The 20352-nt window shown below is 40.2% G+C and overlaps 1 protein-coding gene across 8 annotated transcripts in view; it reads left to right on the top strand.

The window, feature by feature from the left end:
• Positions 1-20352, top strand: part of LOC126167729 (intersectin-1) — a 299692-nt gene that overhangs the window by 33733 nt on the left and 245607 nt on the right. For all 8 annotated transcript variants that reach the window (XM_049920505.1, XM_049920504.1, XM_049920503.1 and 5 more), the window contains exons 3-4: positions 9479-9638; positions 9839-9981. In XM_049920505.1, the coding sequence (XP_049776462.1) occupies positions 9479-9638; positions 9839-9981 (303 nt within the window). The remainder of the gene's footprint in view (positions 1-9478; positions 9639-9838; positions 9982-20352) is intronic.

Raw genomic sequence — 20352 nt, 5'->3', positions numbered from 1 at the left:
CTCAGCAACACTATATCATCTGCATAAGCCAGGAGTTTTACTTCACCTGTGTTTGAATTGGAGACCATTGTATAGATGTAAATTACTCTCCTGCACCACTTTCTCTAATGCAAGGTTGAGGAGGACACATGAAAGAGCGTCTCCCTGTCGTAAGCCTGTTTTAATTGGAAAGGTGGGGGATATGGATCCTCTGAACTTCACTGCTGCCTGGGAGCCATCCATGCACAGTTGTATCATCCTAATGATTTTACTGGGTATAGTAAATTCTCGTAACGTGTTGTAGAGGCTACTTCTGTGGATGCTGTCGTAGGCTCACTGGAAGTCAATGAAGAGACAATGGATGTTTTTGTTAAATTCCCAGTATTTCTCAAAGATTATCAGTTGTGGAACGGTTTGTTCGAAATCCAGCCTGGTAATCTTGAATAATGTTTTCTGCTTAAGGTTTAAGTTTTTGTAGAATGGTCATTGACAGGATTTTGTATGTTATGTTCAGCAAACTGATTCCTCTTTAATTTCCACATTCCATTCTGTTTCCATTCTTGTGTATGGGACAAATTATTGCAGTTTTCCAATCTTCAGGCAGTGTTTGTTTTCCAGATCATTGTGATAAGTTTATAAATTTCTTTGCGTAGTTTGCTTCCGCCCTCTTTTAACATCTCTGCTGATATCTGGTCCTCACCTGCTGCCTTGTTGTTTTCGAGCTTTTGAATGGAGTGGATCACTTCCTGTTCCGTGATTCTACGTTCGTCATTATTAATGCTGTCACTCTCAGACATTGCGTAATTGAAGGTTATGTGCGGATCAAAGCAATTTAACATTTCTGAGAAATACTCTTTCCATCTTTCTCTAGGATACCTTCCAGCTGCGTTAGCATATTTTGATTTTTATCTTTTATGAATAGGTTTTTACTTTGATAACTTCTCTTACTTTTCTTTGTCTACTGAAACAACTTCTTTGAGTTTCCATTCCTGCTTTCCACTTCTATAGATTCTAGGACTCCAGTTAGATATTTCCTTTTCTCTGTTCGTAGAACTCTTGCTGTTTCTCTTCTAACAGCATTGAACGTCTCCCTCCTGTCCTCATTCTCCCTATTATGCAGCAACAGCACTTTGGCTTCTTTCCTCCTTTCTACTGCTCTCTGACACTTTTCGTTGAACCATTTCTGTTTCTTCGTTTTCTTTTTCTTGCCCAGTGTTTTTTTTGCTGCATCTGTTACTACAGTCTTTATTCTTTCCCAAGCCTTCTTGACACTATTTTCCTCCTCCAGCTTTTTGCAATGCTGTAAATTGGTTATTTATTTCAATCACATAGGCTTCTTTAACAGACAGTTCCTTCAGTCGTTCGATGTCAAACTTAGGTTTTGGTGTGTCTTTTGGTTGTTGATTCTAAATCATCTTGATTTTCATCTTTCCTACCACTAGGAAATGATCTGAGCCAATTTCAGCTTCTCTGTATGTTCTGACATCTCTTGTAAATGAAGTGAAACGTTGATCTGTCATAACATGGTCAATCTGATTTTCTGTTTTGCCATCTGTAGAGCACCATGTACCTTTGTGTATGTCTTTGTGAGGGAACATCGTCAAGCAAATTCTCATATTCTTTGACAGTGCAAAGTTGATCAGTTTTAATCCATTTTCGTTTGTGGACGAGTGCTTGCTATGTTTTCCTATTGTGGGGATGAACATATCCTCTTTACCTATTTTTCCATTACAGTCCCCGAAGATAATTCTCACATTTCTTCTTGAAGTACTTTAGAGTACTCTCTCTAATTCTTCATAGTATTCGTCTTTCTCATCCTCATTTCGTAGTCTTAATAAACCAGCTGCAGCAGCGACTTTGATATCTGAACTAAAAACATACAAGACAAAATTGAATCATTCACGTGAATAATGTTCTAACTAACAAAAAGCAAATTTTACAAGAGAACATAGAAACAGTTTTATGCAGACATGTTCGGCCTTTCATGATGTAGTTTTAAGTGCAATTCTGCATATTTTTGTAACAGTTATTATGCATCTGCGTGTGTTATCTTTGAAAAATAGCACTCTTTTAATTTTCGTGGATGAATGATGTGGTATCTGTGCCATTACAATGTTGAACTGCTGAGAAACGGTGGCCTTTTTGTGTTACTCATAACAGGAAGGCAAAGCTTATTTTGAGAAAATACAAGAAAGCTGTTCAGAGTACATGTTTATTAAAATATACATATGGAAATGCAGCTGCAGATGATGTTGAAAAATTTTGTGCCTGTGCTGTTGTAATTAACTAAACATTTACATTTAGAATTCAGGGTTGTGAATCCTCTGGAAAAACTGGAATTCTAGGGAAGTGCATAGTACCTGGAAAAATCAGGGAAATTGCAGGGAATTTCAGGTATTTCATAAAATTGCAGGGAATTCAATGTTTTTAATCTAGCATTTAAATTCAATTTTACTGAGTTTTACAAATCACAAATTTTGGAACAGTTAATATTTCACAGTGTGTTAATTATATTAGTATTATTCCGTATAAATTATTGAAGTTTAAAAACTGCAGGTGCTTATTGCTATCTCTGTGAGAGGAAAGAAAAGTCATTATTGTGCCGTCTGCCTCCCCCCCCCCCCCCCCCACCTTATCCTCCCCTTTTTTTCCTGTGCTTGCCATTAATTTTTCAGGAGCTTCTTATGCCATCTTGGAATTTCAATTTTAAGTCCCCAGTGGGTTTTCCCAGAATGACGTGAAATCCACTTTTCACGTGGAAGTTGCTGCCTAGGAATCCCATTTTTCAGATGGGATATACTGATACGTGTCAAGTAAGTTTTCATTCCAGCGGCTTCTGAGGGCAAAAGTCATCATACAAGATAGGAAAAACTGAAATTTTAGCACATGAGTTCTTTCCCAAATACCTCTCAGCTTTTTTGGAATGCCCTGACAAACTCATAGTTGCAGGATGTTGTCACTTTTTTTTCCACTAGTGGAATAGAGTAGTCAGATGAAATTTGTTTCCAGACATACTTATATTGAACACTCTCTGTGCAACCCTTGGTGTAGTGTGCCAAGATCCCTGAAATCCTCTGGGTGCACTTTCCACACCAGATATTCATCAGCCTTGACAGTGACTGGAATCCATTCATCTTGATGATAGTCATGAGAAACTCTAGTTTTTTTCTGTATAATGGCAAATCAGTATAGTAGGAAACTGCCCTGTAATGAGGAATTTATGATCTACAGCAATAAGCGTTTATTACACTGATAGTCCAGTAGTGAATAAGCATCACACTACTACAGTTGAACTGTGCAAGTATTTAATGTGTACAATTTTTTGTCTGTGTGAATTATGGGAAACTTTTTTTTCCATTATATATTGTAGTTGCAGCACTGTTCCGTCCAATCCATCAGATGAGAGTTTTCCAGGAACGAGATCATTTCTCCACGATATATAAGGAACTCCCCTATCCTCGGTACCTTCCTTCCTTCAACTGATTTTGCATTCCGTTCAGTACCACACCACCTGCTGTATCACACATGATGCCTTCACTTTGTGTTGTTTGCTGCCTTTCAACACTGGTGCAAACCAGAGGGCATCCAGCTGCTGTGTTGGTCTTGGTTCTGGCATGCCATTCCCACTTTTCCACCCAAATAATCTTATCACTATTGCTGTATTAGGAATCAATGTCTCCTATTTTCATCCTTGCTTTATGTAAATGGTACATTATAGGTATTAACTCAAACTGTTAGAGTTATCAATTTTTGGAAACTTTTGAACATTCTCTCTTCACCGGATCCATCACGGTGGAAGGACTGAGAACCTTGTACATCATCGTCGTCATTATCAGGAAGCATGTTGAGGGGGAAGGAGGTGTGTGTGTGTGTGTGTGTGTGTGTGTGTGTGTGTGTGTGTGTGTGTGTGTGTGTGTGTTTTGTACTAGAGAATATTGGCCAGGCTCTGCCAGGTGGTATGAAACACTTAATGATAGAAATTTATGGAACATTAACATCTTATGGACCCGAAGCACTTACTTTGTAAGGTGGTCATGCAGGAAGCTGGAAGTGTCATTCAGACTCATGGTATGTGGTAGTGAACATCTACATGCTCTGTTTCTTTTCTAGTTATGTGTTACAACTTTAGTTTTGTGAGGCATGTTATTGATGACCTCGTCATTGAGTGCCCATAAGATCCCTAAAACACACACACACACACACACACACACACACACACACACACAGTGTGAGGCATTTCTGCGTATCAATTGTATGTTGTCTTCAGGATGTAGTTGTGGTTACTCTCAATAGTTATTTTATATTCTGGTTTATTTCCCACATTTTGTTAATGCTCAAGATTTGGAGCAGATGATTAATAAGATTTGACAGTTAGCAGGAAGAATCGAAGTACTTATCGTAGGACCTACTGGATCTCCCCCTCCACTCTCTCTCTCTCTCTCTCTCTCTCTCTCTCTCTGTCTTTCCACATCTCTAATTTGTTAAAGCAGAAGTTAGTGGTCTTGTTATTACTTTTAATAATGTGATCAGGTTTCTAGAACGTACATCCTGCAGTAAAATGTGGCACCTTTTAGAGTCTAAAAACAAATTATATTAAAGTACCCAACAATAGTACTTAAAATATGCTTATAAGTAGACAGGGAAATGTGTCTGACATGGTCCTAAAACACATTTCTTTGTTTGTAGTCAAACTATTGCTGCAGAGTTAACTAATTAAGTAATGTGATTATGTATAAAGATGCTGGGCACAGTCTGCCAGATGAGTACCATACATTTCATATCTTCTCACAGTCTCTTTCCTTCATGATTGCTTCTTTGAAAATTCTTTTAGGCAGTCTAAAAAATTAATTTTTGGAAATTGTCAGAATGGCACATATTGAAGGTGAGAACTTTGATTAATCAACCCACCAGCTTGGAGGCACTTCCTAATTTTTAAGGATAAAAAACACAGTAAATCTTGTGTGTAAGATAACTGTTTTCCAACAGATCTGTCTTTGGTTCAATGACTATTGTGGTTTTACTGTAAGTAATATACATTCAGTGGCTCAAACATTGGGACTACTATTGCTTTTCCCCCGTCACTGACTCACATTCGGGAGGACAACGGTTCAATCCCGCGTCCGGCCATCCTGATTTAGGTTTTCCGTGATTTCCCTAAATCGCTCCTGGCAAATGCCGGGATGGTTCCTTTCAAAGGGCACGGCCGACTTCCTTCCCCGTCCTTCCCTAATCCGATGAGACCGATGACCTCGCTGTCTGGTCTCCTTCCCCAAAAACAATCCAATCCAATCCAATCCAGTCCCCTGTCACTGAATGTGCCTTTTATATTTTGATATAAAATGTGTTCATTGTGTACAGTCCAGCAAAGTATTCAGTCCACAGAGTGTGAAGGTTATCTGGAAACTAAGTTTACAAGACATGTAGTTTTAGCATGGAATGTCCTTGGGGGAATTTGGTGCCATTGCCTAGTAACAGGAAGCCAGCAAAAGGAAAGAGCATTCCCAACAATCTGTAGAGTGGCTGGGGTGTTTTCGGTAATGTTTTGCATTGTCAGTAGCTGACATAAGAACAGTCTCACCACTGTTTTTCATTCCCTTTTCCTTTCTTCATTCACCTTCTCCTATCCTTCCTCCGCTTCAACGTTTGAGGCTCCTCTTTCTCTTCTTCCTCCCAGTGTGCTCCTGAAGGCCAGCTCACTTGTCTGATGCGCAACAGGTGACTGGGTAATGCGTAATTCCCAGCCCCAGGTAGACAGGTAGGGTTCGCATGTACCCTCTGGTACAGGCAAGGCCCAGGGAGGGCGGACTGCCTGAACTGCTACCTTCGCAAATTGCCAGTTGGTCCCCCTGTCAGGCTGCGATTCACCTTGAAATTGGTTCAGTTTATGGATGGGATGTAATGTCAAGGCAGCATGTGATGAAATGGATATGGAATTTCAATTTTGGAAGGACAGAAATTCACGATGAAGACAGAAGTGGAAGGCCATCTGTTGTTGTTGATGATGTGGTGCAGAAAATTGAAGAACATATCCTCTCTCATCACCATTCGACAGTTGATGATCTGCATGCAATTTGCCGAAACATTTCACGAGCTGTTGTTCATGAAATTGTAACTGATAGACTAAATTATTGCAAGTTGTGTGCATGATGGGTATCCAAGGTGATGCTTTTCTCAACTCTGCAGTGACAGGCGATGAAACATGGGCTTATCACCATACCCCAGAGAGCAAACAACATTCAATGAGTGGCGCCATACTCATTCTCTTTCAGCCAAAAAATTCTAAACTTGGCAAACAGTGAGGAGAATCAGGGTGTAAGTGTTTTGCAAGAGAAAAGAGGTTCTGCTCATTGATTTTTTGGAAAGAGATGAAACAATATATGCTGCAAGATATTGTAAGACCATGAATAAATTTTGCAGAGCCATATGACACAAACGTCATGGGATGCTGATAATGGGAGTCTGCCTCCTTCATGCCAAGGCACACTGCACACCTCTCACGCAACACAAGAGTTGTTGAGTTGGTTTGGTTGGAATGTTTTAAGCCAACCCTCTCAGAGCCCCAATCTTGCACCTAGTTACTATCATATGTTCACTAAATTGAAGGAACACCTTGATGGAAAACATTTTTCTGACGACGACAGGGTGTAAATGAAAGTGAAGAACTGGCTGAAAAAGGTGGCAGAAGAGGTCTATGATACAGGAATAAAAAAACTTGTCCCACGGATGACAGAATTTATTGAAGTAAATGGTGATTATGTGGAAAAATAATGCAAGACCTGTACTACAATGCATGTAAATTTTATTAAAATAAATTCATTTTTTCTACTTCAAAAAAATCTTGTAACGTTAGTTTCCGGATTAGCCTCTTATTTCAGTATGCGGGATACCAATGTTGTTAGAAATTCAGAAGCTGGGATTTTCTTCATGTCCTCCATGCAATATAAAACTAAATTAGCAAGTGCAATCATGTGGATGGTGAAATCATCAGAACCAGCTATACAGGACACAGACATGTGGTAGTTCTGGGAAGAATCTTGTGACAACAACCATAGGGGATTGAAAGGACTCTGTGCGCTTCAGGAGTTGTCCTTTTGTATATGTTACCTTACCAAGAATTAGGTTTGTGGATGAGTGAAAGTGGCAAAACGAGTGGCGTATTACATTTACATGGAAGAAAGCAATCTCTCTTTGTGTAGAGCACTGCCCAGTGTCACTTAATGTCGCTTCCCTTTACAAGATTCAGAAGACTTTTACAAATTACATATTCTTTTGCCGCTTACTGCCCCTGTCTCTTGAAATAATCACAGTGCATAAAAAGAATACTCAGTGCTGTTGGTACACCTCCTGCTGTACTTCTGTCATAGTCACAGAACACAGTTAATGTTCACAATTTTTTGAAAAATTTGAATTACATTGAAAATGAAACGCTGTTTGGATCTCCTAATTGTCACTACCTTTTTACTTTAAGTACTAGGAAAACCGGCTGTGCTTCACAAAATGTGCAGGAATCAGATATATGTCCTAATCTCGTTCTCCCCCTCTCTCCATGCACCAACTCCCCACCCCTTCTGTCCATCTCCTCTTCTCTTTGTCATGAAGCCTTGTTTATTGTTATCACAAAATTAAACCTTGATTGGGAATTGAAGTCACTTAAAGGACTGGGTAAATTAGTTGGATTCATAAGCATGGAGGTGAGAGACACCTCTCCATCTGTTGTATCTGTGAGGATAATATCTTCAATGACAGTAGTCTGCAAAGTTTCAATCTGCAAACAGATACAGTTACAAAGTTAACCATAAATGAAACGTTCCAGTTGTCTGTTAAAACTGACTGTGAGGAAACAAAATAGCACATAGTTTTCATGTGTCATTTTTGTGTAAAATTATATGTGAGGTGAAGGAATATATATGTTGTTGTTGTTGTTGTTGTTGTTGTTGTTGTTGTTGTTGTTGTTGTGGTCTTCAGTCCTGAGACTGGTTTGATGCAGCTCTCCATGCTACTCTATCTTGTGCAAGCTTCTTCATCTCCCAGTACCTACTGCAACCTACATCCTTCTGAATCTGCTTAGTGTATTCATCTCTTTGTCTCCCTCCACGATTTTTACCCTCCACGCTGCCCTCCAATACTAAATTGGTGATCCCTTGATGCCGCAGAACATGTCCTACCAACCGATCCCTTCTACTAGTCAAGTTGTGCCACAAACTCCTTTTCTCCCCAATTCTATTCAATACCTCCTCATTAGTTATGTGATCTACCCATCTAATCTCCAGCATTCTTCTGTAGCACAACATTTGGAAAGCTTCTATTCTCTTCTTGTCCAAACTATTTATCGTCCACGTTTCACTTCCATACATGGCTACACTCCATACAAATACTTTCAGAAATGATTCCTGACACTTAAATCTATACTCGATGTTAACAAATCCCTCTCCTTCAGAAACGCTTTCCTTGCCATTGCCAGTCTACATTTTATATTCCCTCTACTTTGACCATCATCAGTTATTTTGCTCTCCAATTAGCAAGACTTCTTTACTACTTTAAGTGTGTCATTTCATAATCTAATTCCCTCAGCATCACCAGACTTAATTCGACTACATTCCATTATCCTCGTTTTGCTTTTGTTGATGTTCATCTTATATCCTTCTTTCAAGACAATGTCCATTCCGTTCAACTGCTCTTCCAGGTCCTTTGCTGTCTCTGACAGAATTACAATGTCATCGGCGAACATCAAAGTTTTTATTTCTTCTCCATGGATTTTAATACCTACTCTGAATTTTTCTTTTGTTTGCTTTACTGCTTGCTCAGTATACAGATTGAATAACATCGAGGAGAGGCTACATCCCTGTCCCACTCCCTTCCCAACCACTGCTTTCCTTTCATGCCCCTCGACTCTTATAACTGCAGTCTGGTTTCTGTACAAAGAATATATATAAGGAAAACGATTTGTCTAGTTGTGTGAAGATACGTTCAAAACATACAATGAGCAGGCTGCGCAGTGGTTAGCCAACTGGACTCACATTTGGGAGAACAGTGGTTCGTATCTGCATCTGGCTGTCCAGACGTAGGTTTTTTGTGATTTCCCACTTAGGTTTTTCACGATTTCCCTAAATTGCTCCAGGCAAATGCCTTGTTGGTCCCTTTGAAAGGCTGTAAGGCTTCTACATCTTTGAAACATTCAGAGCCTGTGCTCAGTCTCTATCAACCTCATAGTCAGTTAGATGTTAAACCCTGATTCCTTCCTTTCAAAGCGCACAAAATGCTCTGGGCAAGTTTCTGTCACTGTTTCTCAACAAACCTTTGTTTTCATAGATTGACAACTAATAACCTTAAAAACTTAAGGCTTCTTAATAATCATCTGTGGTATAAACTAAATAAGAGAGAATCATGTAAGTAATTATTTCCTTTACTTTTTATGGACCCTTCTGAGTTTGTATTGAATTGGAATTAAATAATTGATATAAAAAAGATGAACTAACATGTAGTGTCCTTTCTTGAAAAGGAGGACCTGCTGAACCGTGGGTCATATTGCCTCACGAACGAGCACGGTACGAAGAACAATTCCGTGCCCTACAACCAGTAAATGGCATTGTCACAGGTGAACAGGCAAAGGGGTTTCTCCTCCAATCTCGACTACCACCAGCAATTTTGGGTCAAATATGGTAAGTAGTATTTTTCTTAAAGTGAATGAAGTATATTGGGTAGCTGCTCAAGGTAGTGAAAGTGTGTTCTTAGAATTACACTCTCTTCTTTGAGTTGTCAGTAGGGCACACTTACCTTTGATCAGAGTAATGTGATTACTTATATGACATCTCAAGAACTACATAGTACATATGATAAATTGACTGTAAATTTGTTACAGGTCTTTAGCAGATACTGACTCAGATGGGAAAATGAATATAACAGAGTTCAGTATTGCCTGTAAACTTATAAACCTAAAGTTACGAGGCTTTGAACTGCCAAAAGTACTTCCACCTACAATGCTACAACAGAATATGCCACCAGGTATGTTATATAATATCCTTTCATGTTTTATGTGTCTATGCGTTAGATGTAATAATCATGAAAAAAAAGAAAGTTGAATTGGGGCTGCATATTGTGTTTTCACTAAAATCTGTGAATGGATGTTTTTACTGCTGTGAGCATAACACTTTAATTTTGTGTTTCTATACTACACGGGCCAAAAATAACGAAACATGTTCACAATGGAAAGACTGCACAAGTAATAAAAACAGAAACTGGGTGCGATATATTGTATGTTAATATGGTAAAAGATCTTTCTACATATTGCAGTAAGAAAATTTCTTTCGGCAAATTGATGGAGAGTGCACAGAATGATTCAGCAACCCCACACAAGAAAATTTACAAAGCTAAAGGTTAGGCAACGTTTACATTCAATTGATAAATGCAAGATCTTGAGAATTTGTACATCCAGTTCAGTGATACAGCAGACTGAGATAATGTAAATTACATAGTGACCATGATACAGTATCAGATGTGATTGGAACAGATAGTTGCTGAAGTCCTAGTCAAGTTGCGGCTGCGTTACAATTCAAGCAGGCCTAGATATTGTCTCAGTACTCACCAGAAAGACAGATGAAACATAAAACATTTAGTATGATATCTCTCTCTCTCTCTCTCTCTCTCTCTCTCTCTCTCTCTCTCTCTCTCTCTCTGAAAGAGATGAATCTAGAATTTTCCCAGTTGTGATTTCTTTATATGCTACACCTCGTATTATTAGATTATGAAGATTTCCTTTTTCATCGACATAAAGAGTGTGTTTGCCACAGAAACCAAGTAATTGTTAAGTCTTATTCACCATGCACACTTGTAGACACCAGCAAACTGATAGTGTACAACTTGTCATTTAGTGCCAAAGTATGTAAAAGCTGCAATTGACAGCATCTACAATTGGTGCACTAATAAGAATGTGCTGTACAGTTTCCTGGGAAAACTATAGTTCAGACGTGCATGGCATGTTGCCATTGGCATACTTTTTGTGACTCCCTACATGTGACCACTCAATATTCTTTTGAGATCTGTTTCTTCTAACTGTATACACCATAGGTGTAAGTTTTTGCTACATGGGGAATTCTTTCCAGATGTATAGCCATTTCATGAACGCGTTGAAAATTTTGATCAGTGATTTTTTTCTGCAGATATCTCCCTATTTTCTTTTTCTCATGGTGCAGTAATGGTGAAATATCACCGGTATTCATATTACAAATACAGTTTCCAGTGTTTTTCTTTATAGTGGTACTGTTTATAACCTTGTGTTGTATGTATTTCCACTGTGGTATTTATGCAAGATTGTTAAGATTTTTTCGCATTCTGTAAGCTCAGTTCCCTGAGAGCTGATTTTTAGTACACATCTTAAGTTTCTATATCTATATAATATTTTCTAGTGATGTTATGCTCAGCTGTGGGTTAGAGTGTGTCCCACTTATAAATAACACACGTTGGAAAAATGGTAAGTGCAGTCACAAAAGACAGAATTCTGTCAGCTGGAAGTACACCTATTTGGGACTGAATCTTTCAGAAGTAAAAAATGTTGAGAAGCAAGCCATTTCATGGTAACCTTTAGGAAGAGCAGGTCGTTAGGTGCAAAATATTGGTTGGGGAGAACTGAAAGAGGGGAGGGCAAATGCAGACAACAATGAACTGTGAACATTCTTATCACAAACTGTTCACAGTGTCTGTTCTGAATGGAATATGGCAGTTTTGAAAGTGTTTAATACTACTGCTTCCACAGAGCCCACAAATTGCACATCCTTGTGGTCCGAAAATAGCTGTTATGGTTTTCCACACAGACTGTTTTTGCCTGATTCTTTTTTTTCTATGATTGATGAAATTGAATGTGCGATTCCTGCTAGGAATCCACATCAACAAAAGGTGTTGCTTCTTAATGGGGTGGAAAAATCACTTTTGATCTCTAGCATCCATGCAGAGGTTTTACTAAATTTCATGACTAGCCTCTTTAAAACTGAAATGGTTGTTTCATTTATTAATGTAAAATACACTTGATGATGTAAGTAATTACAGAAATAATATTATTAAATGTCACAAATTTTGTGCCTGCATTAGGTACATTTTCCCACAATGTAAGTACACAAAGAACATGTCAATACATTTTCAAGAATGTAGACAACATAGTGAGATCATCTCAAGCACAAAAATATATGGTGTCCCTGAGTTTTCCAACTGAAGTCCAGAAAGCTAGAAAAACAATAGCTATAAACACACTCACAATCAGACCAAAATTGGCTCTCAGTATAATGAGCCCATAGTGCAAATATTAGTCCATTATTCTGAAATACCAAGTAGATAAAATAAGCAGTGCCAGGGTAGAGCAGGATGGAGTTGTGGTGACAATCCCACATTTACACCTACTTACAGGTCATGCGACTTGCGTATGTGATATCCTGTGTGCTGTGTGTGGACAGAGTAGGTTCCTGTGCTTTACATTGAGCTCTCCAGATTGTTGCCATCCTAGGACACAAGGACACAACACATCCCTTCATGCACACCTTCATGTCCATCGCCCGCCGGTGTGGCCGTGCGGTTCTAGGCGCTACAGTCTGGAACCGCGTGACCGCTACGGTCGCTGGTTCGAATCCTGCCTCGGGCATAGATGTGTGTGATGTCCTTAGGTTAGTTAGGTTTAAGTAGTTCTAAGTTCTAGGGGACTGATGACCACAGATGTTAAGTCCCATAGTGCTCAGAGCCATTTGAACCATTTTTTCATGTCCATCACTTGTTGAAATCAGCACATCTGGAAGAAACAGGATGATGTTGCACTGGCCAAGGCTGCGGGTGGATTTGTTGTAATTTCCAGCTTTCACTAACAAATCTGCTGAGCTGTGACTGTCTGAAGTCACCTTCTCAGTGTCAGGTGTGGGCCTTAGATGCTGTTATGCTGGTGGTTGGAGCACATTGCACAGATCCTGGAAACTGGGGTTGAACTTAAGTTCTTCGTGTGGAGACCTCTGGCAATGCAGTCAGTGGACTCTTTTGCTAAAACAATTCTTGAAAAATATGCACCTGCTACTAAAACTTATAACATAGTATTCATTCAACATTTATAAAATTAGCAAGTAGTATGTATGATGGGGGAAGAAAAATTGCATGATACCATTCTCTTTGCTGTACATACCATATTGCCTTACCTTTATTTCTATCTAGTTGCTGCATTTGTTGCATTTTTCTCCAACTGTTTTTTTCCAATCTGTTTCTGAAGAACAGATTGTATAGAGCCTGGAAGCATCAGTATAAAGTGATTCATGATGTCTTACCCATAGTTTTCATTTTTCTTTTTTGAACTTAAAAAAAATTTCTTCAATAGTGTACTCCTGAGTTCACATGTCTGCCTTCACAAAATGATGCTATTAAACATGTACCCATGTGCACTCATAACCAACATGTGCTTAACAAAGAATGGTTTTCTGCATGATTGTGAAAATCAATGTGGGATACCACAAATAAGATTTGTAATTGACTGATTCAAAATTGATGGAAAGATATAATGGGAGGGCAGTGAAGGCACAGTTTAAGGGATTTGTAAATTTTCATGTGTGAACTTTTACTGGTCTTCCCCTGCCCCCTTCCCCCAAATGGTTCAATAAATCCCAGAAAACTCTATTTTTTATTAAGTTACTCTGGACTGCACAATATACAATGACTATCTCTCTTTCTAATTTTTTCATTACGTCTTAGTCTTGAACCTGCTGTAATTTTTATGGAAGTTCATTAAATTATGTGTAATATTTCACCATGTCTACATCAGTGAGCAACATGGCAGTGATAAGCTCAATCAGGTAAAATCTCTATCAAAATTTCTGAAGTGCTGAACTTGGGGATGGGACAGATATGTTATAATTTGTAGTTCAGGTCTTGCAAATTTAACAAAATGACCTGTGAATTGAAAGATAACCAGTGCGAAATAGTGCTGATCATCTAGATCAGGCAGAGGTTTTGAATTGCCTTATTTGCAGACTGTGATTAGAATATACATAGAATAGTGAAATATTTTTCATACTTCATGCCAATTCTGAGTAATATGTATATATCTCATACTGTGCCTGTTGATTCCATGGTTGGTAATGAATGACCTGCACATCTGCTGAGTCTCATTTTGGATTCAGATTCAATGTAGAAATGAAGTTGTAATACACCATTAAAGTAGTAACTGGTGACAAATAGAATTTTGCTCAGAGTTGTGCTGCATGCCTTGTGGAGTAGTGGTCAGCATTGCTGGCTGGTGTGCTGCAGGTCAGCGTAGCACCATCACCGGCAAATATTTGTTGTTTAGTGTTTATCATTCCTGAAAGTTTTCAAAACTTTTTATGTTTGTTATGTTCTTATATTCTGGAATATTCTGTGTTTGTATAAATAGCAGTACTCTCCATCCAGGAGGGCAGTTCTGTTCTGGGTGTACATTCGTATCTATAATAAACATGTTTATGATACTAAGTGTTGTACTTCATTGACACCCTGTTCTTGGATTTGGACTTCTGTGTGGAGTAGTGTGTGACGTTGTTTGGTGGGGACACTGGGTACTTCAGACATTGCTCCAATTAGGCAATGTAAAAGCTGTCACCTACATGGACAAGAATTGGATTACAAGCAGTATATCATTCTAAAGGTCCTTATATACAGGATTCCAGTGGATCCTAGTCAACTGTACCTCATGTGTACTTCAGGCGTCCACATTGTTTTCCAGAGATAGTCTGAACCCAACAAATTGGCTGAATTGATTTGACTGAGTCACCAAATACAGCAGGCAGCATGATGTGATGTTTTTGGCAAATGCGTACTTTTACTTGAACAGTGCTGCCAACAATGGTTAGAGAACAACAAAGAGAAGTTTGACAGTTGGATAAATTAAAGTATGTTGAAGAAAACGTTTGGTGACAACCAACAGCAAGAACAGTTAGTGGAAGAACTATTGAACAACAGGGCCTAACATCATGAGAAAGCTACAATCTTACCTACTGAATGTTTTGGCCCTATGCCACATTATAAATTTGAATGTGGCACAAGCCAAAAAAATATCACATTTGATGAAAGGGGTCTCAGAAGACATGTACCAAACTCTTCTGGTAAAGGATATCAATACAGTAATTCATCAAGTGGTGCCTACACATCAAGAAAATGCAACCGAAAATAGTTTGACAAAACATACATGAGCAACTCCAGGATATGGTCTCTGGAGCAGTTATGGAATACCACCAGGACCTTGCCTAGCTTCTCCTGTGCTAGGTAGTTATGGCAACCAGAAATGTCAGACCAAGTACACCAGAGACAGCAGCCATAAGTTGTGGAACCTTTACAGCAGGAGGCAACAGAGAATGTAAAAGAATCTTTAGCACCAATCTTAGCCACCAGTCAGGCGCATCCTGAAGAAAGGGCTCAGCCAGCTTGGATTTTTCTCACAGCTGCCTAACAACACTCCAGCATCTGACCATCACAGGTGCAACCAACTCTTCCAACTATAACATCCCACAGAAGAACAGACATTTGGAGCAGATCATGCTAGTATGTTTCTGCTGTGGATGCCATGGACACATTGTACACTACTGCAGAGAAGGATGGTGAGTGTTGAACAATTGTAATGCCACAAGAAGTCAACCATCACAACAATCCTGTTTGTGACAGTCAATTGCAGCCAACCTGTGGTATGAAGTTCACCACCATACCCTGGGTGAGGTCCCCCCCCCCCCCCCCCTCCCCAACATGCCAAATTCGTTCCCCATTGTTGTACAGAGTTACCAGCCACTCGCCTAGCCACTGAATTCAGGACAACTAAGTAATGTGACCATTTATGGGGGTGAGCTGCCACAGGAAAATCCTCCATGAATGACAGTTACTAAGATGTCACAAAATCTCATTGATGTCTTCACTGACGGCCATCGTGCCCAGACAATAGTAGACTCGGGGGCTTCTGCTTCTTCCGTAATGTCAAAAGCTTATTGTCACCAGCTAAAGAGGACTAAGGTTCATGATATAAAAGTGACTGTGATGAAGGTCATCCAGCTGATAAGTACATGTATAGGAAGGATGACTATCAGTGGCAGAACACAGCTCTTCGAATTTGTCATTTTAACAGATTGTAGTCATGATGTTGTTATCACATGGGATGTCTTACAGACATCATAAACTGTCATAAACTACAAAACGTCAGAACTCCAGATTGATGAAGCTGTTCCAAAAAGAACACAAAACAAAGATTTCCCTGGACACTTGTTTGCCATTCAAGGCATTGTTATCTCTCTGTTAGCAAAAAGAGTTCCGGCGGTCAATCGAGACACTGTTAAACTATTGAACTTTTGTCAGTTGCAAAAAGATACCAGAGTTCACAAAAGAAATCTACATATGAGTGACAATTATAAGCATTGTAGGTGGCCAAAGAGAACTTTGGATCACTAATTGTCACAAGCAGCCACCACTCATCTCTAAAGGCAAGTGTTTAGGAACAACCGAATCAGTCCAGGAGGGGCAGCTCAGTGCTGTTGATGAAAACTTGTGCTCTGGTACCACCACAGAAAACTCAGTGGACGAAGGTACTATTAACTTGCCATTATGATCTGGTCTATCAGAGGAACTTAGGTGAGTGTTAGCCATTCTGTGACAATTTTTTGATGCTTTCCAATTTGGATTGAGGTAAAACCAGATCAATCAACCCACGTTAAAACACTGTATCAGCACTGGGTATCATCCACCAATTAGCCAGTGTTCATATAGGGTACATCAGAAGAACAATGCATAATTCAAGAGGAAATGGAGATGGTGCTGCAATGTGACATCATAGAACCTTTAGAAAGTCATTGGTCCTCTCCTGTGGTTCTCATGAAAGAGGACAGCACATGGTGTGTGTGTGTGTGTGTGTGTGTGTGTGTGTGTGTGTGTGTGTGTGTGCGCGCGCGCGCGCACCAATTACTGAAAATTGAACAAGATCACAAAAAAGATGTGGACCCATTGCCTTGTGATGATATCGTTGACTATTTGGAAGGGGGAAAATATTCTCAATATGGTCGTACATACAGGCTACTGGCAGATTGAGGAAGAGACTGCCTCCATAAAACTTGGCCTCATATTACCAGAGATTAATAAAGGACTGCTGTACCAAGAAGACAGGTCAGAGCATGTCACTTGGAAGAACTACTACAGGGAGAGACAAATTTTCCTGATGTGAGGTACAAGAAAGACCTTTCTTGTCTTTAAGGAGCTGCTAACATCTTCTGCAGCCCTAGTATTGTTTGAAGGGAATTCCAGGACACACATGCACAGGTGCTAGGGCATGGGATAGGTGCAGCTCTTGCACAAATTGAGGAAGGTGCTGGAAAGATGATAACTTATACTTCTAAAGTATTCTGCAAATCTATGATGAACTGCTCTACAACTGAAAAAGTGTCTTGCTGTTGGTTGGGCCATCAACAAGTTGTGGCCCTGCTTATTATGCAAAACAAAGTTGTGATGGACCACCATTCTCAATGATGGTGGATTAGCCTGAAGAATCTGTAATGTCAACTAGGCGAGATGGTCACTGAGGCTTCATGAGTAGGATGTCGCAGTGGTACACAAAATTGGATGCAAACCGAAGGATGCTGCCCGTCTTTCAAGGAATCCTTTGGCAGAAAACAGTAGGAGGATGAAATCTGTGATTGCTGCATTAAATGACATTGCTATTGAACAGACAGTAGCTGCAGCATTACAGAAAACATAGAGCCCCAAGAAGGAGGAGAAAATGACCAAAGGAAAATTTCAGTCAGTAAACAGAACACTGCATAAGAGAAACTATGGTCCAATGTGGCAGATGTGGTTGCTCATCATCACGACTCATCTCCAGCCAGCTATCTTACATATTTCTACGATGTTCCAACATCTGCTCCCTGGAATTTGTGAAGACTCTAAGACAGAATTAGATGCAGGTATATCACTACCGATCTGTTACACTATGTGATCCACCATAAGAAATGCCAGCAACTGAAACACCTGCCGCGTCTACCTCTGCTGCATCTAACACAAATTCCACTTGCAGCAGTGCTATTCCAAGGAATTGCAATTGACCTCTTGGGGAAGTTCCCAAAGTTGGCAAATAGGAATCAGTTGATAATAGTCTGCACTGACTATCTCGCCCACTATGCTGTCACCAGAGCTGTGCCAACTGCTAGAGGTTCTTGGAGAAGACATCATTTGGGAGCATGCAGCACCCTGTGTAATGATCTCCGACTGTGGAAAAGTGTACCAGTCTAGACCAGTATCAGAGGTAATTTCATATTGCAACTTCAGCCTCAGGATGACAACTGCCTACCACTCATAGATGAGTGGCCTCACAGAATGATTTATTAAAACATTGGAAGATATGCTCTCATTTTATTTGATGTTAAACAGAGAGATTCACATAAAATATTGTCCATGTGGACATTTACATACAACACTGTGAAGAGACGCTGTAATCTTCATACTAAATTTTCTGCTCCACCATCACGAGGCAGAACCAGCAGTTGATATACTCGTACTTTCCGTATTTCATCCAGACAATGCTTAGGATGATTGTGTTAAACACTTCATCAACAGGACCAAAGAAGCAAGACAGCTGGTGCTCTTACGTACTATGGACACTGAGAAGAAGGATCGAGAGTGTTGGAACACCAAGCACCAGCCAGTGAAATACAGCCTAGAACTCTTGGTGTGGATTTTTACACCTGTGCAGACTCTCAGAGAAGTAATTAAAGTGCTTCTTTTTAACATATGACATCGTTACTCGCTTTCTGGACTTCACATGCAAAGTTGAGGATTATGACCCTTCATCAAGAAGACAAATGCAGAGAGACATCATCCATGTTCTTTGTATGAGGCCCTACAACAGTCCAGGGGCGCATGTTTGGAGGGGGGGGGGGGGGGCTTTTTGCTTAAAGAAACTGAAGACACACATGAGGTTTGTTCATGGCAACCAAGCTGTCAGTACTTTTTCAAACCCTCGTATCCTGTATGTGTACCTTTTCTTTTCCTTTTTTCATATGAAACCTCATTAAATAATATATGTCAAGCAGATTATTCAAAAATAGTCATTTTCACTGTAGTAATTTCATTAATAGATCACACTTTACAGCATACTTCCTCCAGTTGTGTATTCTGTTTGTGGTTTGTAGTTAAAATTTCAAATATTTGAACAGCTCCAAAGAGTTATGAATTATGGATGAAGTATTAGCATCTGCTGAAGGATTTCAGATACAGATGAAGGTATTTATCTCTAATTTTGACCTCAGTTGTGTAATTAATAGCAATCAAACCCTCTGCCAGTACCAATCAACATATTCTAGATCCCCTGGAAAACAAGGTACAAAAAAAAAAATTTGAAAAAGATTAGCAATTTCTTCACAGCACACTATACTATAACTGTGTAAAGAAAAATATTCTTATGTTTTCTTATGTGTACAAGAAACATCCAGGAAATTTGATTGGATTGTTCAAAAAAGAGTTGATGACTCATAAATTTAAAAAAAATGTAGTTGTGACTTGCACAAAATCAGGGAAGTTCACAAAACTGCTGCAGGAAGAGTTTTTGAAAATCTGTCATTCTTCTGTGCACAGCACAAAATACACTCCTGGAAATGGAAAAAAAGAACACATTGACACCGGTGTGTCAGACCCACCATACTTGCTCCGGACACTGCGAGAGGGCTGTACAAGCAATGATCACACGCACGGCACAGCGGACACACCAGGAACCGCGGTGTTGGCTGTCGAATGGCGCTAGCTGCGCAGCATTTGTGCACCGCCGCCGTCAGTGTCAGCCAGTTTGCCGTGGCATACGGACCTCCATCGCAGTCTTTAACACTGGTAGCATGCCGCGACAGCGTGGACGTGAACCGTATGTGCAGTTGACGGACTTTGAGCGAGGGCGTATAGTGGGCATGCGGGAGGCCGGGTGGACGTACCGCCGAATTGCTCAACACGTGGGGCGTGAGGTCTCCACAGTGCATCGATGTTGTCGCCAGTGGTCGGCGGAAGGTGCACGTGCCCGTCGACCTGGGACCGGACTGCAGCGACGCACGGATGCATGCCAAGACCGTAGGATCCTACGCAGTGCCTTAGGGGACCGCACCGCCACCTCCCAGCAAATTAGGGACACTGTTGCTCCTGGGGTATCGGCGAGGACCATTCGCAACCGTCTCCATGAAGCTGGGCTACGGTCCCGCACACCGTTAGGCCGTCTTCCGCTCACGCCCCAACATCGTGCAGCCCGCCTCCAGTGGTGTCGCGACAGGCGTGAATGGAGGGACGAATGGAGACGTGTCGTCTTCAGCGATGAGAGTCGCTTCTGCCTTGGTGCCAATGATGGTCGTATGCGTGTTTGGCGCCGTGCAGGTGAGC

Source organism: Schistocerca cancellata, chromosome 1, assembly GCF_023864275.1.
Source record: "Schistocerca cancellata isolate TAMUIC-IGC-003103 chromosome 1, iqSchCanc2.1, whole genome shotgun sequence".
In the NCBI taxonomy this organism is placed as follows: Eukaryota; Metazoa; Arthropoda; class Insecta; order Orthoptera; family Acrididae; genus Schistocerca; species Schistocerca cancellata.
The sequence above is the reverse complement of the archived record's forward strand: the minus strand, read 5'-3'. Positions and strand labels throughout refer to the sequence as shown.